The 14,848-nt window shown below is 39.1% G+C and overlaps 1 protein-coding gene across 1 annotated transcript in view; it reads left to right on the top strand.

Annotated features, from left to right (window-relative positions):
* The window catches only part of HSPA4L (heat shock protein family A (Hsp70) member 4 like), a 38,762-nt gene that overhangs the window by 2,427 nt on the left and 21,487 nt on the right, over positions 1-14,848 (top strand). Inside the window, exons 2-7 of the mRNA XM_035111843.3 lie at positions 6,683-6,740; positions 6,861-7,001; positions 7,822-7,944; positions 10,720-10,819; positions 11,777-11,910; positions 14,537-14,781. Coding sequence (XP_034967734.1) covers positions 6,683-6,740; positions 6,861-7,001; positions 7,822-7,944; positions 10,720-10,819; positions 11,777-11,910; positions 14,537-14,781 — 801 coding nt within the window. The remainder of the gene's footprint in view (positions 1-6,682; positions 6,741-6,860; positions 7,002-7,821; positions 7,945-10,719; positions 10,820-11,776; positions 11,911-14,536; positions 14,782-14,848) is intronic.

Raw genomic sequence — 14,848 nt, 5'->3', positions numbered from 1 at the left:
GGAGGGTATAGGGGGATGAATTAAAGGAAAATTAAGACTGAGAAGCGCATGGTTTTTGTTTTTTAAAGATGCAAAGGCTTGCAATCAGCCAAAGTATAGAGCCCAACTTCCAGGAGACTGCGATCTACTTGTGGATTTATAAACTGGAGGTGATCTACCCCCGTTTTATTGGTGTTCAGGTCAGAGTTGTTTTTAGAGAGAGGAAATATCCCATTTTTGAGGTTAAAGTAAAAGTTCCTGACCTTTTTTTTATAATGAGGAAATGCTGCTAAAACTCCGTTCTTCATTCCACGAAGGGGAGAGGGGGCGGGGCCTCGCATTCATGCAGCCGTCGGGAGAGGCAGGGGCTGCAGCCGAGTGCTGCTTCACAAACAAACGGGGGAAAGTGCTTAGAACCCAGAGAATCCAGCTGAAAAACACGAAGCAGCAACAGCAATTGCACACACACCATCCCAAGCCAGCACAGTAACCAAGTCCCAAAAGCAAGAAAGGACTCAGCAAACACTGCTGCGGCCGGCGTTGCTGCTGCTGACTCGGGGAGCTCAGTGATCTCTTCCGCACAGCACCTATCACTATGGCTTATTTTCGGGGTACGGTTTATATTTCTCAAATGCTTAGAAATGCTGCTATGGCTTATTTTATGACTACGCCTTAAAAAGGGGGAAACACGGTATGTAATTGCTGGCTTTCTGTCTCTTTGAAAAGCAAGCTTATTGCTAGGAAAGCTTATAACTATTCATTAATCACTTAAATATAGCATAAATGTAGTGAGGATGTGAAAACATGATTATAGGAAAGGTTGGGATGTTCATGCAAGAACTTTTTGGTTGGATCAGCCCAAAAGTTCAGTATTTGAAGGCTCACAGCCAGGTCATAAAGATAATTTCTTTTCAGCATTTTGCTTCTTTGGGATACTGCCTCTGAAACAGATGTGATGGGATTGGAATAATGGGAAATCAAAAGTAATAAGGGGTGGACATGAGTAAAAGCAGTTATACTAGGGTCCTGTTTGCAAACAGTGCTAAATTATAGTTTAGCAATTACTGGGGAGAGCCTTGGCTGGCAGGCCCTGGGTTTATGCACTCCAAACCCTTCTCTCTCCTCCTTCACAGCTGTTGTTGAAGCATACTAGGACCATAAAGCATTGTTTGCCCCTGAATTGTTTAAAAAATCTAAAATTTAAATGGATCAGTTTGTTTTAAAATGGCAGCCAATTCCAGTCTCTTGGTGGTGTCTGTTCTGGAGAAGTAGGGAGCATGTGAGCCCAGGTTTGCTCAGGCTTGTTTTCATAGTGCGAAACTATGGTTTAGCATTGCATCTATACTTAGACTTCATTGCTGTTGAGGATAAAAGCTAAAGGTTAAGGAATGGATTTACTTTTTAATAAGTGTATTACATGGCTACTAGAAAGGTTTCACAGAAAATTTACCATAAATTTTTAATGACCATTACAAGAAATAATGTATGTGGACAAATGCTGAAGAGTCCCTCTCTTCTCTCCCTCTCCCCATCGAATACTTTTCTGTGAACCTCCCTGACACCTCTGGATATAGGACGGTATATAAATCCAATAAATAATAATAATACTGAGGTAGTTTAGTTATCAGCTGAAAAACATAAGAATGTGCTGGATCAGGCCTGTGGCAAGTCTAGTCCAGCATCCGATTCTTGCAGTGATTCCCAGCAACTGGCATTCAGGGATATACTGCTTCTGGCAGTGAAAGTAGAACAGCCATCATGGCTAGCAGCCATTGATAGCCTATCTTCCATGAATTTGTCTGATTCTCTTTTAAAGCCATCCAACTTGGTGGTCATCACTACTTCTTGGAGGAGCATACAGTGGTACCTCAGTTTAAGTACACAATTGGTTCTGGGGAGCCGTATGCTCCCTGAAATCTACTTAAACCGAGCGCCGATAGCGCGCATGTGCGAAGCACCAATAGAGCGCTTTTGCGCATGTGTGCGGCTTATGCGCATGTGCGCTGCTTATGCACTTGCCGTGCAAATCGCTTCTGCACATGCACGCGCCGCGGAACCCGGAAGTAAACACTTCCAGGTCCGCGGAGTACTCAAACCGCAGCGGGCAGAAACCGAGGTATGACGGTATTCCATACTTTAGTTATGAGTTTTGTGAATAATTTATTCTTCTCTTAGTCTGTCTTAAATCCTTCAACATTCACCTTCATTGGATTACCCATCATTTCTGATGTTAATGAAAGAGGGAGAAAAACCTTTCTTTCTCCACTTCCACCACACCATGCATAATTGTATAAGCTTCTGTAATGTCTCCTCTTAGCTTTTCTCTAAACTAAAAAGCCCCAAATACTGTAATATTTCCTTACTGGGAAGTTGCTCTAATCCCTTGATCAATTTGGTTGCCCTTTTCTGACCCTTTTCCATTTCCACAGTAGCTTTGGTGGTCATCAAGCTATCCTACCACCCTAAGGGTCAGTTGCTGCCAGTTCAGACCCCATGAATGCATATGTGAAATTCATTTATTTTTGCCCCAGTGTGCATCACTTTACAATTGCATATATTGAGCTGCATTTGCTGTTTTACTGCCCATTAATTCAGTTTGGAGAGATCCTTTTGGAGCTTTTCTCAGTCCTTTTTTGTTTTAATCTCCCTGAACAATTTATTCAGCAAACCTGACTACCACACTACTCGATCTCTAAATAATTATTGAACAAGTTAAAAAACACATGTCTCAATACAGATTCCTGGGGAATGACACTTTCTACTTTCCTTCATTGGCAGAGCTGTCCATTTATTTCCATTCTTTGCTTCCTGTTTCTTAACCAATACCCACTCTTCAAACTTTTGTATGTAAAGGACTTGCTAGATGCAGCTATTCAAGGAGAGCACCAAAATAAGTCCTTCAGTTCTCCTCAATTTTGACATTTGAAACAAAATCCAATGCGTTTTTGGTTTGTACCGGTAGACACTCATTATCCAATCCAAATATTTTATTGTACTAGCCATTGGTCATGACAAATCTGAATCAAAAATAAATGCAAGCAAAGGGGGTGTCTCACCACAAATAATGGTCTTTATTTAGATCCCCACGTCTCCCTTGCAGTTCACTCCTACCGTATATTGTCCAGGGTCATCTTTCTGATCTTTTTGGCTGCCAAAGCAAAAAGGGCGACATCATGAGTCACTGAGGCATTCATTTGTAGACACTCTTTGTGACCATGAGGAAAGAAATAAGCTGTGCCTGTTTTGTTTCAACTAGTTAATATTTTAGTAGATAAGCTTCTTATGCAAACATTTTTTTTAGACCCAGCATGTTTAAAATGAGGGTTCCACCCTTTGGTTGTAGGGCTATTGCCTTCTTTGTTTTCGAGTGTTCTAACTTTTTTCGGGGGGAAGTGGGGATTTCTGAGTATCGTCATCTTTTTTCTGTAAAATTGGTATTTGTGGTGTTTGTGACAGATTCTAGATCAGGGGTCCCCAAACTTACCCGGCTTTGGGCCGGATGCCCACCTCACCGATTGCGTGGTGGGCCAGAGGGTGGGGGAGCGAGCGCGGGGGTGCAGGAGCATGCGGCTGTGCGCGCCCATGCGCATGCGCAAATGCTATTTCTGGCACACTCCCGACCTGGAAAGCGCTGGAAATAGCTTGTGCGCATGTGCAGAAGCCTCCTCTGACCTGGAAGTACACCGGAAATGACGCTTGCGCGTGCACACAAGCTATTTCCGTCGCTTTTCCGGGTCAGAAGTCGGCAGCCGCGCCACACCGCGCCGGTAAGAGCGGACAGTGGTAGCGGGTGGGGGGTCCCCGGGGGCCGCATAAAAGAGCCTCGGGGGCCGTATGTGGCCCCCGGGCTGTAGTCTGGGGACCCCTGTTCTAGATGCACCCCTAGGACCAAAATGTGTGGGGATTGCTGGTTTAGACACTAGCTAATGATGAAAACCATAATTTGATCTGCATTATGCCAAAATCTGTATGCAGTCATTTATCACTAAAATAATCTACCGTAATCTGCACAGGAGGGTGGAAACTACCTTTGTATGCTCTTCTGCAAAGGCATATAAATTCACCTTTTTTGTTGTGCATGTATTGCTGTTAGCTAGCAAGATTTCAGTTGTGCTTGACCACCAACTATAACAGCAATAAATTCATAGCTGCCAAGTTTTCACTTTTCTCGCGAGGAAGCCTATTCAGCATAAGGGAAAATCCCTGTAAAAAAGGGATAACTTAGCAGCTATGAATAAATTATTCTAGGGTATCTATATTATAGATGGGGAAACTCAATTACTGTGGTAATCCTCTGCTGTATCCCCCTCACAAATACACATACTGTACTAAAACAGAGTACAGGAGGCATCTGTTGGAACCATTAAAGGAACAGATCTCTCATGCTATGAAGTTTCCAAGCTCTCTTAAATAGCTCTTGTAAAATCATAATTTAAATTTAACAGTGTAAGTACCATGGTGGGAAGCTCACAATCTGGGTTGCCTTAGTAGAATGGGAGAACCCAGCTCCTGGAGATAAAATTTAGACAATCTCTGCTTATATCCTGAGAATCCTAGTCCAGTAAATTGATAATACAAAATGAGTTTCCATAACCTTTTGGAAGCATGCCTGATCAAAAGATAATTGAAGTGGGGTATTCCTAAGCTTCCTGCCAACCTAGCAGTTCGAAAGCATGCCAAAATGCAAGTAGATAAATAGGAACCGCTACAGCGGGAAGGTAAACGGCGTTTCCATGTGCTGCTCTGGTTTGCCAGAGGCGGCTTTGTCATGCTGGCCACATGGCCTGGAAGCTGTACGCCAGCTCCTTCGGCCAATAATGCGAGATGAGCGCGCAACCCCAGAGTCGGTCACGACTGGACCTAATGGTCAGGGGTCCCTTTACCTTTATTCCTAAGCTAATTCAAAATGCCATGTTTTCTATTTCGAGCCTTTTGCAGTTCATTGAGGTCAGAGTAGCCCAAAATTTTCTGATTTGTATTAGACCTGATGATGTAGTCTAGCTCCTGGAGAACATGCTGCATCTGGAGCTTAGGTTTCCTAAAATTTAGCACTTTGGCCTTTTCATAGTTATACAAACATTCAAGGAGCTACTCTAAATAAGAAAATCCCAAATGATGTATCAGATCTTTTTCGTATTAGGCTGGTTTTGGATGTTTAGGTTTTATAGCTTCATTCTTGTTATGACACTTGGAATTACAGAAGTAAGATACTGTTTGCAATTGGCTGTCTTGAAGCTGCATTGGAAGGCTTGCTAGTGCTGAAAACTGGGAATGCCCTTCACAAGGAAGTAGCCCTGTAAAAATCTGCTCCTAAAATTCCCTATCATTTGAGAATTTGAAAATAGTGAAAGAGGATGATTACCTGCATAGAAATAATCAGTGCATGTAAAATGAAGTTGCTGTTGATTGATGCAATGCATCCCATGGTGCAGTACATCCAGTGAACCAAAAAACTGTAATAAACAACATATTTGTAACTTCCCAGTCATTTGAATGCTTTGGGAGGAAGGGTGGGATAGAAATATAATAAATGAAAATAAATAATGATTTCAGGCTCTCACGTGCACCAACTTTAAAGTGGTCAAGAGTTTTAAAAACCCTTATTATGAATCTTACAATGATCATACATGTAGGATAAGAATAATGGATTCTGCTCTTTAGGCTGAAGAGCTGTAAATCAACTAGGCATGAATTGATTAGGAAGTGCTTAAAAGGCAGTATTGGGGCATATATCTCTGAGACTATAATTATGTGGGCAGCAAGAAAATGATAACTGTGTGGAAAATAATATGTACAAGTTTTTTAAAATTTATTTAAAAAAATTTAAATCATGCCATGTAATATGCAAGCAAAACGTACTGTGGACAAAGAGTGCCTCTAATTTCCTATCCCACATTGCTGAAAAATTACTGCCTGCAATTAAAACAAGAATTAGCTTTGGGTGGCACACCAGAGGGGTATCCATGTTCTTGCCTATGAATTTCAACTGTGCCTCTTTGAAAAAATGGAAGGGTGGTGCATCACTGCATGTGAAAAAATGAAAAAAGGCTAAGGCTGGCATTAGTCAGTCTTGGGCATAGACTTACTTTTCTGGCTGAAGAAAGTCAATATACACAGAACTGAGGCTGTTCCATATCACTTGGAGGCAGTCGTTAACTAATATTATACTATCAGGCAAATGTGTACTTTAAATGAACAGTATTACCCAGTTCCTTTGTTTGTGACATCCCCAAAGGAGCTGTGTTTTTGTTAGAAAAAGATGTAAATTTGACAAACTTACTAGAATGCATTACATAGAATTCTCCATATGTTAGCTCACCAATTTCTGAGATTGATTCTTGAGATTAAGACCATCTGTCCTTTTAAGGATGGATGAATAAAGCAAGTTGGCTGAATTTGAATACATGTGGAGAGGTGCCAATATGATAGTTCAAGGTTCTGCTTTGCAAATTATTCTAATAGTTGAGTTTTTGAGATGCAGGTGTGAGTTCAGTCTGTTTGTGTGATTGCTATTTGTTCTAGTACCACAGTGGTTTACCGGTACTTGCATGGTTTTCCTACTAGGATAGCTAATGACACAACTTTAATCATGTGTGATGGAAAGAAAATCTGCTTGTTTCAGAAATAACTCTCCCCAAACCAGTAACTGCCTGTTTATTCTTTTCTGGGCTTATTTGAAAATTGAATATATTTTATATTTCAGAGCTTGTATATCACTAGGAGCTAAAGCCCGGACTATTGGAAATGCAGCAAAGAGCCAGGTAAACGTTAAATTATTAGTACTTTAGTGAAAGCTGTTGTCATTCCAAGCAGCAGTTCTTGATTCTCATGAGAATTTATAAACATTGGAAATTAGTAATGGCAATGTTATACTTCAACAGATTGTCACAAATATTAAGAATACATTGCATGGGTTCAAAAAACTGCATGGGAGAGCATTTGATGATCCTTTTATAAAAGCTGAAAGAGCCAAACTGCCCTATGAGCTTCAGAAGTTGCCTAATGGGAGTGTTGGAGTAAAGGTGAGTGTTCCAGCCCGTCTTGCAATATCTACATTTAAACTGTTAATATTTATGGTGTTTTGTGCATCCTATCAAATGATCCCTTCAGTTTGACTTGCCAGATTGTTTAATTGCCAAAACAGGGCAGTGTTGATGATTTGATGAGATAGATCTGTATATTTGCAGAAGGTATAACGGAGATACTGAATCTGCTCACATAAACCTGTCTGTGCATCTTTGGAGGCACTCCTCAAATGGGAGATGAGGCAGCTGGCAACTGGAAGAGGGCCTTTCTGATTGTTGTGTGCCACCTGTGGAATATTTGACTAAGGAACCTTTCCTAATGTCTACTTTAAGATCCTTTTGCCAGCAAAGAAAAACCATTTTTTTTGCCCCTTTCCCTCTTTCATATCATTATTCTAAAGTAATCATCTGTGGTTTTTGTTGTTTGTTTTATTTATTTAAAATGTTCTCTCTCTCTCTCTCTCTCTCTCTGTGTGTGTGTGTGTGTGTATGTGTGTGTATATATATATATATATATGTAACACTGTAAGTCAGAATTCCCATATTGAGATTGGTTGTGGATTCCTGTTCAGTGTACATTTAGTCTCATCTGCCTAATGAATGTACCTTCATGACATGTTAGTTGCATACAAAATATCTTGAGTGGCTATCTGATACATCCATGTGGCATTTTATATTGTAATTCAGAGGGCTATTAAACGTTATGGCAATATTTTGGAAGATTGCTTTAAACATTTCTTGGAAACACATTATGATAAAATGTAACACTTCTGGGGCACTGTGTGCTTTAATGGATACTGTTTTCCTTTTGTTGCAGGTACGATACTTGGATGAGGAGAGACCCTTTGCAATTGAACAGGTTACAGGCATGCTCTTGGTTAAGCTTAAAGATACGGCAGAAAATGCACTTAAGAAACCTGTAGCAGATTGTGTAATTTCAGTAAGTTGGCATTTTATGACTTTAATATCAATTGTGTGGTATTCTATTGGGGAATATTAAAATGAAACCTGTTGCTTAAAAGGAAACATAAATATGCTAAGATGGTTATGCTTTGCAGAATATTTACCATAATTTCTTTGAGTTTTTCCAGCTGGTAACACTTATAGAAATGTGAGCAACAGAAGTCCTTTCATTTACTGTTGTACCCAATGCTGTAAAATCTTTTCAAAGACAGGCTTCAGGGAAAGTTGAAGGTTGACCTACTTAGTTTTACTGTGTTCTATGAATAAGGATGCAAGAGGGAGAGACTAGCTCAGTGGTAAGTCACATGTTGTCTTGGAAACCTTGGGCAGCCTGAGTAGCTAATACTTAGCTTGGTAGACAGGTCTGGTTCACACAAAATGATAATCCATGGTTTGGTTAACCAGTGTGATTTGTTTGAATATGTGAGCCCAGCCCAGCAGACTAACTATGCTTTCTTTTCTGTCAACAAACCACACTGTGAAGCCATTGGGTTTTTTTCTCTTGGTTTTAGAACCATGGCTTGTTTTAACAATGATGAACCCAGCAGCCTTGCTTAAACATTGGGTTTTTTTAACCATTCCACTCCAGATGTTCTCTGATAAAAGGGCTCAAGGCAAGAACTGCTAGAAAACAAGTCAAGCTTTGGAGAAACAAGCTGTTGCTTGTTTGCTCATCTGCAAGATGATTCCTGACTTGTTGAATAAATTGCGGCTTAGCATTATGTGTAAATGAAACCAATATCTGACATGGTGTAAGGCTGCTTCCTCTTTTCAATGGGAAACGAGTCCAGGTTCAGGGAGTCAAGTTAACCAGCCTTTATATAGAAGGAACATCAAAATGCATGGACAAGAAGTAGTTTTAGTGTGACAGGTTGATAGAAGCTGTACTTTTTTGTTTAGTAAATTGGTAACCGCTAGAATGAAGTATTTCATGTAGCTTTGGATAAAAAGTAAGAAATCTGAATGCAACCAGGTACCAAGCTTTTAGAATCTGACTGGAAGCATGCATTTTGGTATGTGTACATGATATCCATATACATCCAATATCTATATAAAAATGTAAACTGGGCATGTGGGTTATTATCCACTTTTCTCCAAAACCGCTTCACCGATTGCGTTCAAATTTGAACGCAACATCCAAAGCGAATGTCCGAAGACTTTTATAAGGTTTTTAAAGACAGATGCCACACCTCCGCCAGGTGAAACCCAAAAAAACCCCTGTTTCAGAACACACTGTGCCAAAAGTGCATGCTGGGAAAAGAACCAGGTTACAAACTAGCACCCTCTATCAGCGGCTACACTGGTACTACACCTATAGAAACTTCCCTCTCAACAGCACCTCAGCTGCCATTTACATACTAGGCCAAAGCCTTTACAGACTAGGCTGAATGGAGGTACTGACTTGCCTGGGTGGGGGTTGGGGAGAGGAGGGGACGGGATAGGTCAGGAAATGGTGGGGCCAGTCACAGAGATGATCCGGCGGGGGGGGGGGCATGATATGTCATGGGACGGGACAGGTTGGGGGGAATCACAGGGAAAACCCAGGAGTGGGGGGAGGAGGGGGCGGGATACATCATGAATCGACACAGGGTAGTGGCAGTCACAGGGATTAGCCACGGCAACGCGTGGCAGGGCCAGCTAGTTACCTTCCATAATATATCACTTCTGCACATATCACTATTAGATTACAACACTCTTGTCACTTTGTGTTATATTTGACTAGATTATTACTTGGGTAGAAAGAACGTAAAGGAATGTATAGGCTAACATTAAAGGCTTGATTTTTTTGTTGTTGTCAAATGAGCCTCACCAACTGGAAAAACATCCAACAACACTCCTGTAGATGTTCTCAATGATAAAGCTGGGGTGTAAGGGTTCAGGCAGTCCCTGAGCTACTCTGGACCTAATTTGTAATTTAATACAATAACCTTGAACTTGGCTTGGTAGTAAATTTTATTTGGAATCTAGATTCAGTTTGAACAGAAATATTAAAGAAACAAACTTGATCCCTTTAATAAATTTCCATGCATAGTCATAACATAACATCAGCATGAGCACCATCAAAAAGACTTCTATCCAGCACTTTGCTGCCATTATTCTCTTGTCACTCCTTCTGTGACTCTTTTTCTTAAGTCCTTACTTTTTCTGCCCATTCCATGTCCCTTCTATCAAAGCCCTTCACATCCTTGTCCCTCCCTCTATATTTCTGCATTCTAATATCCTGATGCACCTCTGTGTTCTGTACTCTTTAAGCTCCATCACCCTCTGTAGTACAAAGGACTCTTCCTTCCTCAGCTCTTTATACCTTGAACTGCTTCCCAAACACCTCAGTTAAGCTACCTTGAAATTCAAAACCCATATTTCATTAGGCTTTTGGCACACACCAAATGTCTCTATACCCTAAACTTGAATGTATGCAACTGAAATAAATGGATATTCTTTCCCTATTTACACCTATTGTCTTGTCCTTCTTTTGTCTCCCTTGTGCTGGATATGGATAGGTTTTTCAGGATAAGGACCAGTCTTCCTGTACTTACTAATGCTGAAAACCTAAAAACTGTAGTGATTTCAGAATTTCTACTTAATCGGAATGTGAATTGAACTATTAAAGTATTATGCATTAATAGACATATCTGCTTAAATTGAGTATTTTTGAGTTTTACAGTGCAAAAAGATGTTTGGAATATGCCTTGTGTGAAATTCATTAGCAAAAAAGGAATGCAGTGAAGCTAATAAAACATTTTTTCAACAGATCCCAAGTTTCTTTACTGATGCTGAAAGAAGGTCAGTAATGGCAGCTGCGCAAGTAGCAGGTTTAAACTGCCTGAGGTTAATGAATGAAACTACAGCAGGTAAACTTGTGGCTTTGATTATTACTATATAGCATATGGCTTAGTTTATAATCAAATTTACATTGAGTGTCAAGATGTAAACCACAGCAATTGCTGAAATGGTGCACTGTATCATGACCCCCTAGGGCAGCCTGTTTACAAGTAAACTATCCTATAGTAGAGGTGGGAGATTAAGGCAATGTATATGCAAATCCATCATAGTTTTTAATCTTACTCTGAGATTTCTCATTTAACTCCTTACACGTTTTTAATCAAAACATTTTGAAGATGAGTGTTTAAAATTTCACTTCATGATGGCTTTTAATTTTGCAGTATCCAAAATGCCACTTAAATACTTGCATTTACTTTTGTATAGATCTTGATACACAAAACTTTCTAAGTTGTTACAGTTACCATCACAAAACTATTGATAACACATTCAGTCTGTTTTAATAATAATAGCTTGACAAAATTGCTGATCATGTGAAGATTCTGGCTTCACTGGTCACCTAACCTTTTGATTCTAGCAGGACATTGGAATATAGGAGCATACACTGAATTGTTTGCTCTTTCTGTCTTTGCATGTTTTAAATCAAGTGCAAAACACCATAATTGGATAATTCATACACTGATTGTATTTAGATATAAAATGGTTTATCCAGTGCTGCTGTTCTGCTAGCACAACAGATACCTGCTTGCACAATGAAGCTTTCCCTTCCTCTGTCCAAAGGTTCGGAGAAGATTTTGAGGGTATGCTGAGAGCAGGAAACAGAACTCCACACAAATAATACTGAATACAGCCCCTTTTTCTGTTACAGAGGATAATAGATTATTCTAATGCAAGTAAAGCAGACTTCTTGGAAGAGCCTGGAGATATATAATGCCTTTTTAGTTTTTTCATAATTTTATAATGGATTTCATAATAGTATTAATGCTACTTAAGTTTCACACACAAAAAAAATCTTTACTATCTTGCAGTTGCACTGGCCTATGGAATTTATAAACAGGATCTACCAACCCCAGAGGAGAGACCAAGGAATGTGGTTTTTGTTGATATGGGACACTCTGCATACCAAATTTCTGTTTGTGCTTTTAACAAAGGAAAATTAAAGGTAAAATATTGAATTGGCATGTGATTCAGAAAAGTAAAGAAGTGTAGGAAATTATCAGTGTTACTAGTAATTCATATGCTGTAATTTGCTGCTGCAAATCAGTGTCTGGTATTGTGACCATTCCTTTAGATCAGGCAATCCTTTCTGAAATGCATATAAAGAAATATGATTTTGCCTACTACTTCATCCTAACCTAGTTTTTTTTGTTATTGTGGCATGACAGTAACAAAAACTTCTTTTCTGAAGGAGGCTGTATAACATTTCCCCCAAATCCTGTCCTTAGTACCAGTGCATCAGGATATAAACCATCTACCCATCCTCGTATTTCTTTGTGGCAGTCAAAACATGTCCATCCCCTCTTATTCAGGTGCAAATGTTGGTTTTGAATCCTATCATACCACATTGGCTGGGGCAGGGAGGGAAAGCTATCCATGCCATAAACTATGCCAACACTTGCTCAGACTGTGAACACTGCTGACATGTGACTCCCAACAGATTACCCACAAAGGAATGCAGCCCTAGATTAAAATACTTTTACCACCCTGCTTTAGAGGGTTGGTATCTAACTTGAATGTATTTCACTCTTTATGTAGCTGAATAAGTTGTCCCTAGCTTATAAATAGTTAAGTGTACTGTATTAGTAAACATTTTAGACATTAAAATACTCGTATTAGAGTAATAAGCATCTTCAAAACTTACTAGAAAATAAGTGAGCAAAAGCAGTTTGAAATGTCAATATATTGGGCAAAATCCAGCATGCAAGTCAACTTTCACTTATGCGACAGGACTTCTCTCCTGTTCCCTCACACCTCCTTAAATTTTAGGGATGCACAGGGGGCTACAGGAACAGGGAAAAGGTGAAGTCCCATTGCACAAACCATAAGTTCATTCCATAACCACACAGAGACACCATTTATGTCTTATTACTGCAGCTTTTTGGCAAAGGATGGTGAAGACTAAATCTTAAAGCCACAAAGAGATTCATACACGTTTGATCCAACTTCCATGAAGGCAGCAGAAGCTGAAATATCAACTATCTGTTTCTTTATCCATGGATACAAACTGTTTGGTTTAAGAGGTTTAGAACCAAATTGTAGCTTTGATCTCTGCCATCTTTGCAAAACAGTTAACATTTATTGGACTGCTACTAAAAGATGTTTATAGTAAGCATTGCATTAAATTTAGTGCATGGTACTAACTTCCTGGCAGGCATAAACTTAACATTTTTGGCACCTCCTAAAATATTTATTCAACTGGGTTCTTTGCTGGTCATTGAGCCCAAGCCTTTGAGAATTGTCTGGCTACTGTGGTTCTTGCTGTTTTTACTGTATGTATTAGATTTTAATGGACTGTTTTTATTGCAGGATGGATAAAAATCAATGATTTTTTAAAAATATATATCAAAAAATCGGATTTTTTAATTTAAATCGATTTTTTTGATTTAAATCGGATTTTTTAAAAATAAATTGCTTTTTGAGGAAAATATATTACCATCCAAAGGTTATTCCATCATGAAATAAAGATTAGTTTTTTAAGGTTGTATATGTTTAATTTTTGGGGTAAATAAATGCCATTAATCCATTCACAATGTTTAAGAGGTAAGATTATTGGGCAGTTTCTCTGCCTACAAGATATTATCACAGATGCTTGGTTTACTTTTGCAGTTCTCAAAACTGAATTTGACTCAACAAAGATCACATGCCTCTTCTTCACAGCAAAAATGTTATAACATGAACAGAGTTGAGAAAAAGACCTTAATCCTATTGTTCTACAAACCTATGAATACAGAAACAACCCCTTCAGTGCTAAGTTTCAAGAAGTTCAGTGAATAGAATAGAAACAATATTTTTCTGATTGTTTGGAGTGGACAGTATTTAAGTTTTTCATGTGTAGGCTGGGCTGACAGTCTAAGTTTCTTAAAATATATATATATTGTTTTTGTTTAGCCAAATTAGTTAACAAACATGGATGTTTGTTTAAGCAAATAACATATGCTGTAATGTTATTGTTTCAGTTGAATAAATCTATTTAAATTGTTATTGTTAAGGCAATGATTATTTTTCTCCTTCCTAAGTACAACAGTAAAGTTGTCCAAATATGAATGATTAACCTATTAAACTGGGGATAAAAAAAACTAATAGGAAAAGTTGTTATTCTAAAAATCTTCATCTACTTGCATATTAAAGTTATACCAGCAAGAATTAGTCTTTATGTAGAAAACTATGATTTAAATCAAGCCTTACTGACTAGTGATTTAAATCAAATCCACCCTGTTTCATTGTATTGGTATTTACAGTCCTTATTCAATGCTGCAGCTCCAGTTGTGCAACAGACTGCTCTGGGTGTAACACAACTTCCTCTCCTGTACCTTCCATCCCCACCCCACAATCAACCTGCTCCAGAGGGTTGGGGGACCCTTTGGAGCAGATTTGGCGTTACACAGAGGGAATAGACTAGAGGGAATAGAAGTCACATGGTGCAAGAAGGACTTCACTCGCACAGCATTTGATGCAACTCATATGTGTTTTAAACCGCCCTAAAAGGTGGTGGTATGAAGGACAGTATTAAGAAGTGTTAAATAACTTCCTTTCCTTACCACTGTCATGCTGCGTCTTTAACTTCACAGGTACTGGCTGCTACATTTGACCCATTTTTGGGTGGTAGAAACTTTGATGAGGCTTTGGTAGATTACTTCTGTGAGGAGTTCAGATCAAAGTATAAACTAAACGTGAAGGACAATCCTCGAGCACTGCTGCGTCTGTATCAGGAATGTGAAAAACTGAAGAAGCTTATGAGTGCCAATGCCTCTGATCTTCCCATGAACATAGAATGCTTCATGAATGACATTGATGTCTCTAGTAAGATGAACAGGTATTATGTTCAGTTTTGTATAAGGCTTAAATAAAAAAAGTAGTCATTTCTGTCCATGATACTTAAT

Source organism: Zootoca vivipara, chromosome Z1 (genome assembly GCF_965207765.1).
Source record: "Zootoca vivipara chromosome Z1, rZooViv2.hap1.1, whole genome shotgun sequence".
Classification (NCBI taxonomy): Eukaryota; Metazoa; Chordata; class Lepidosauria; order Squamata; family Lacertidae; genus Zootoca; species Zootoca vivipara.
This window is presented reverse-complemented; position numbering and strand designations above follow the sequence as displayed.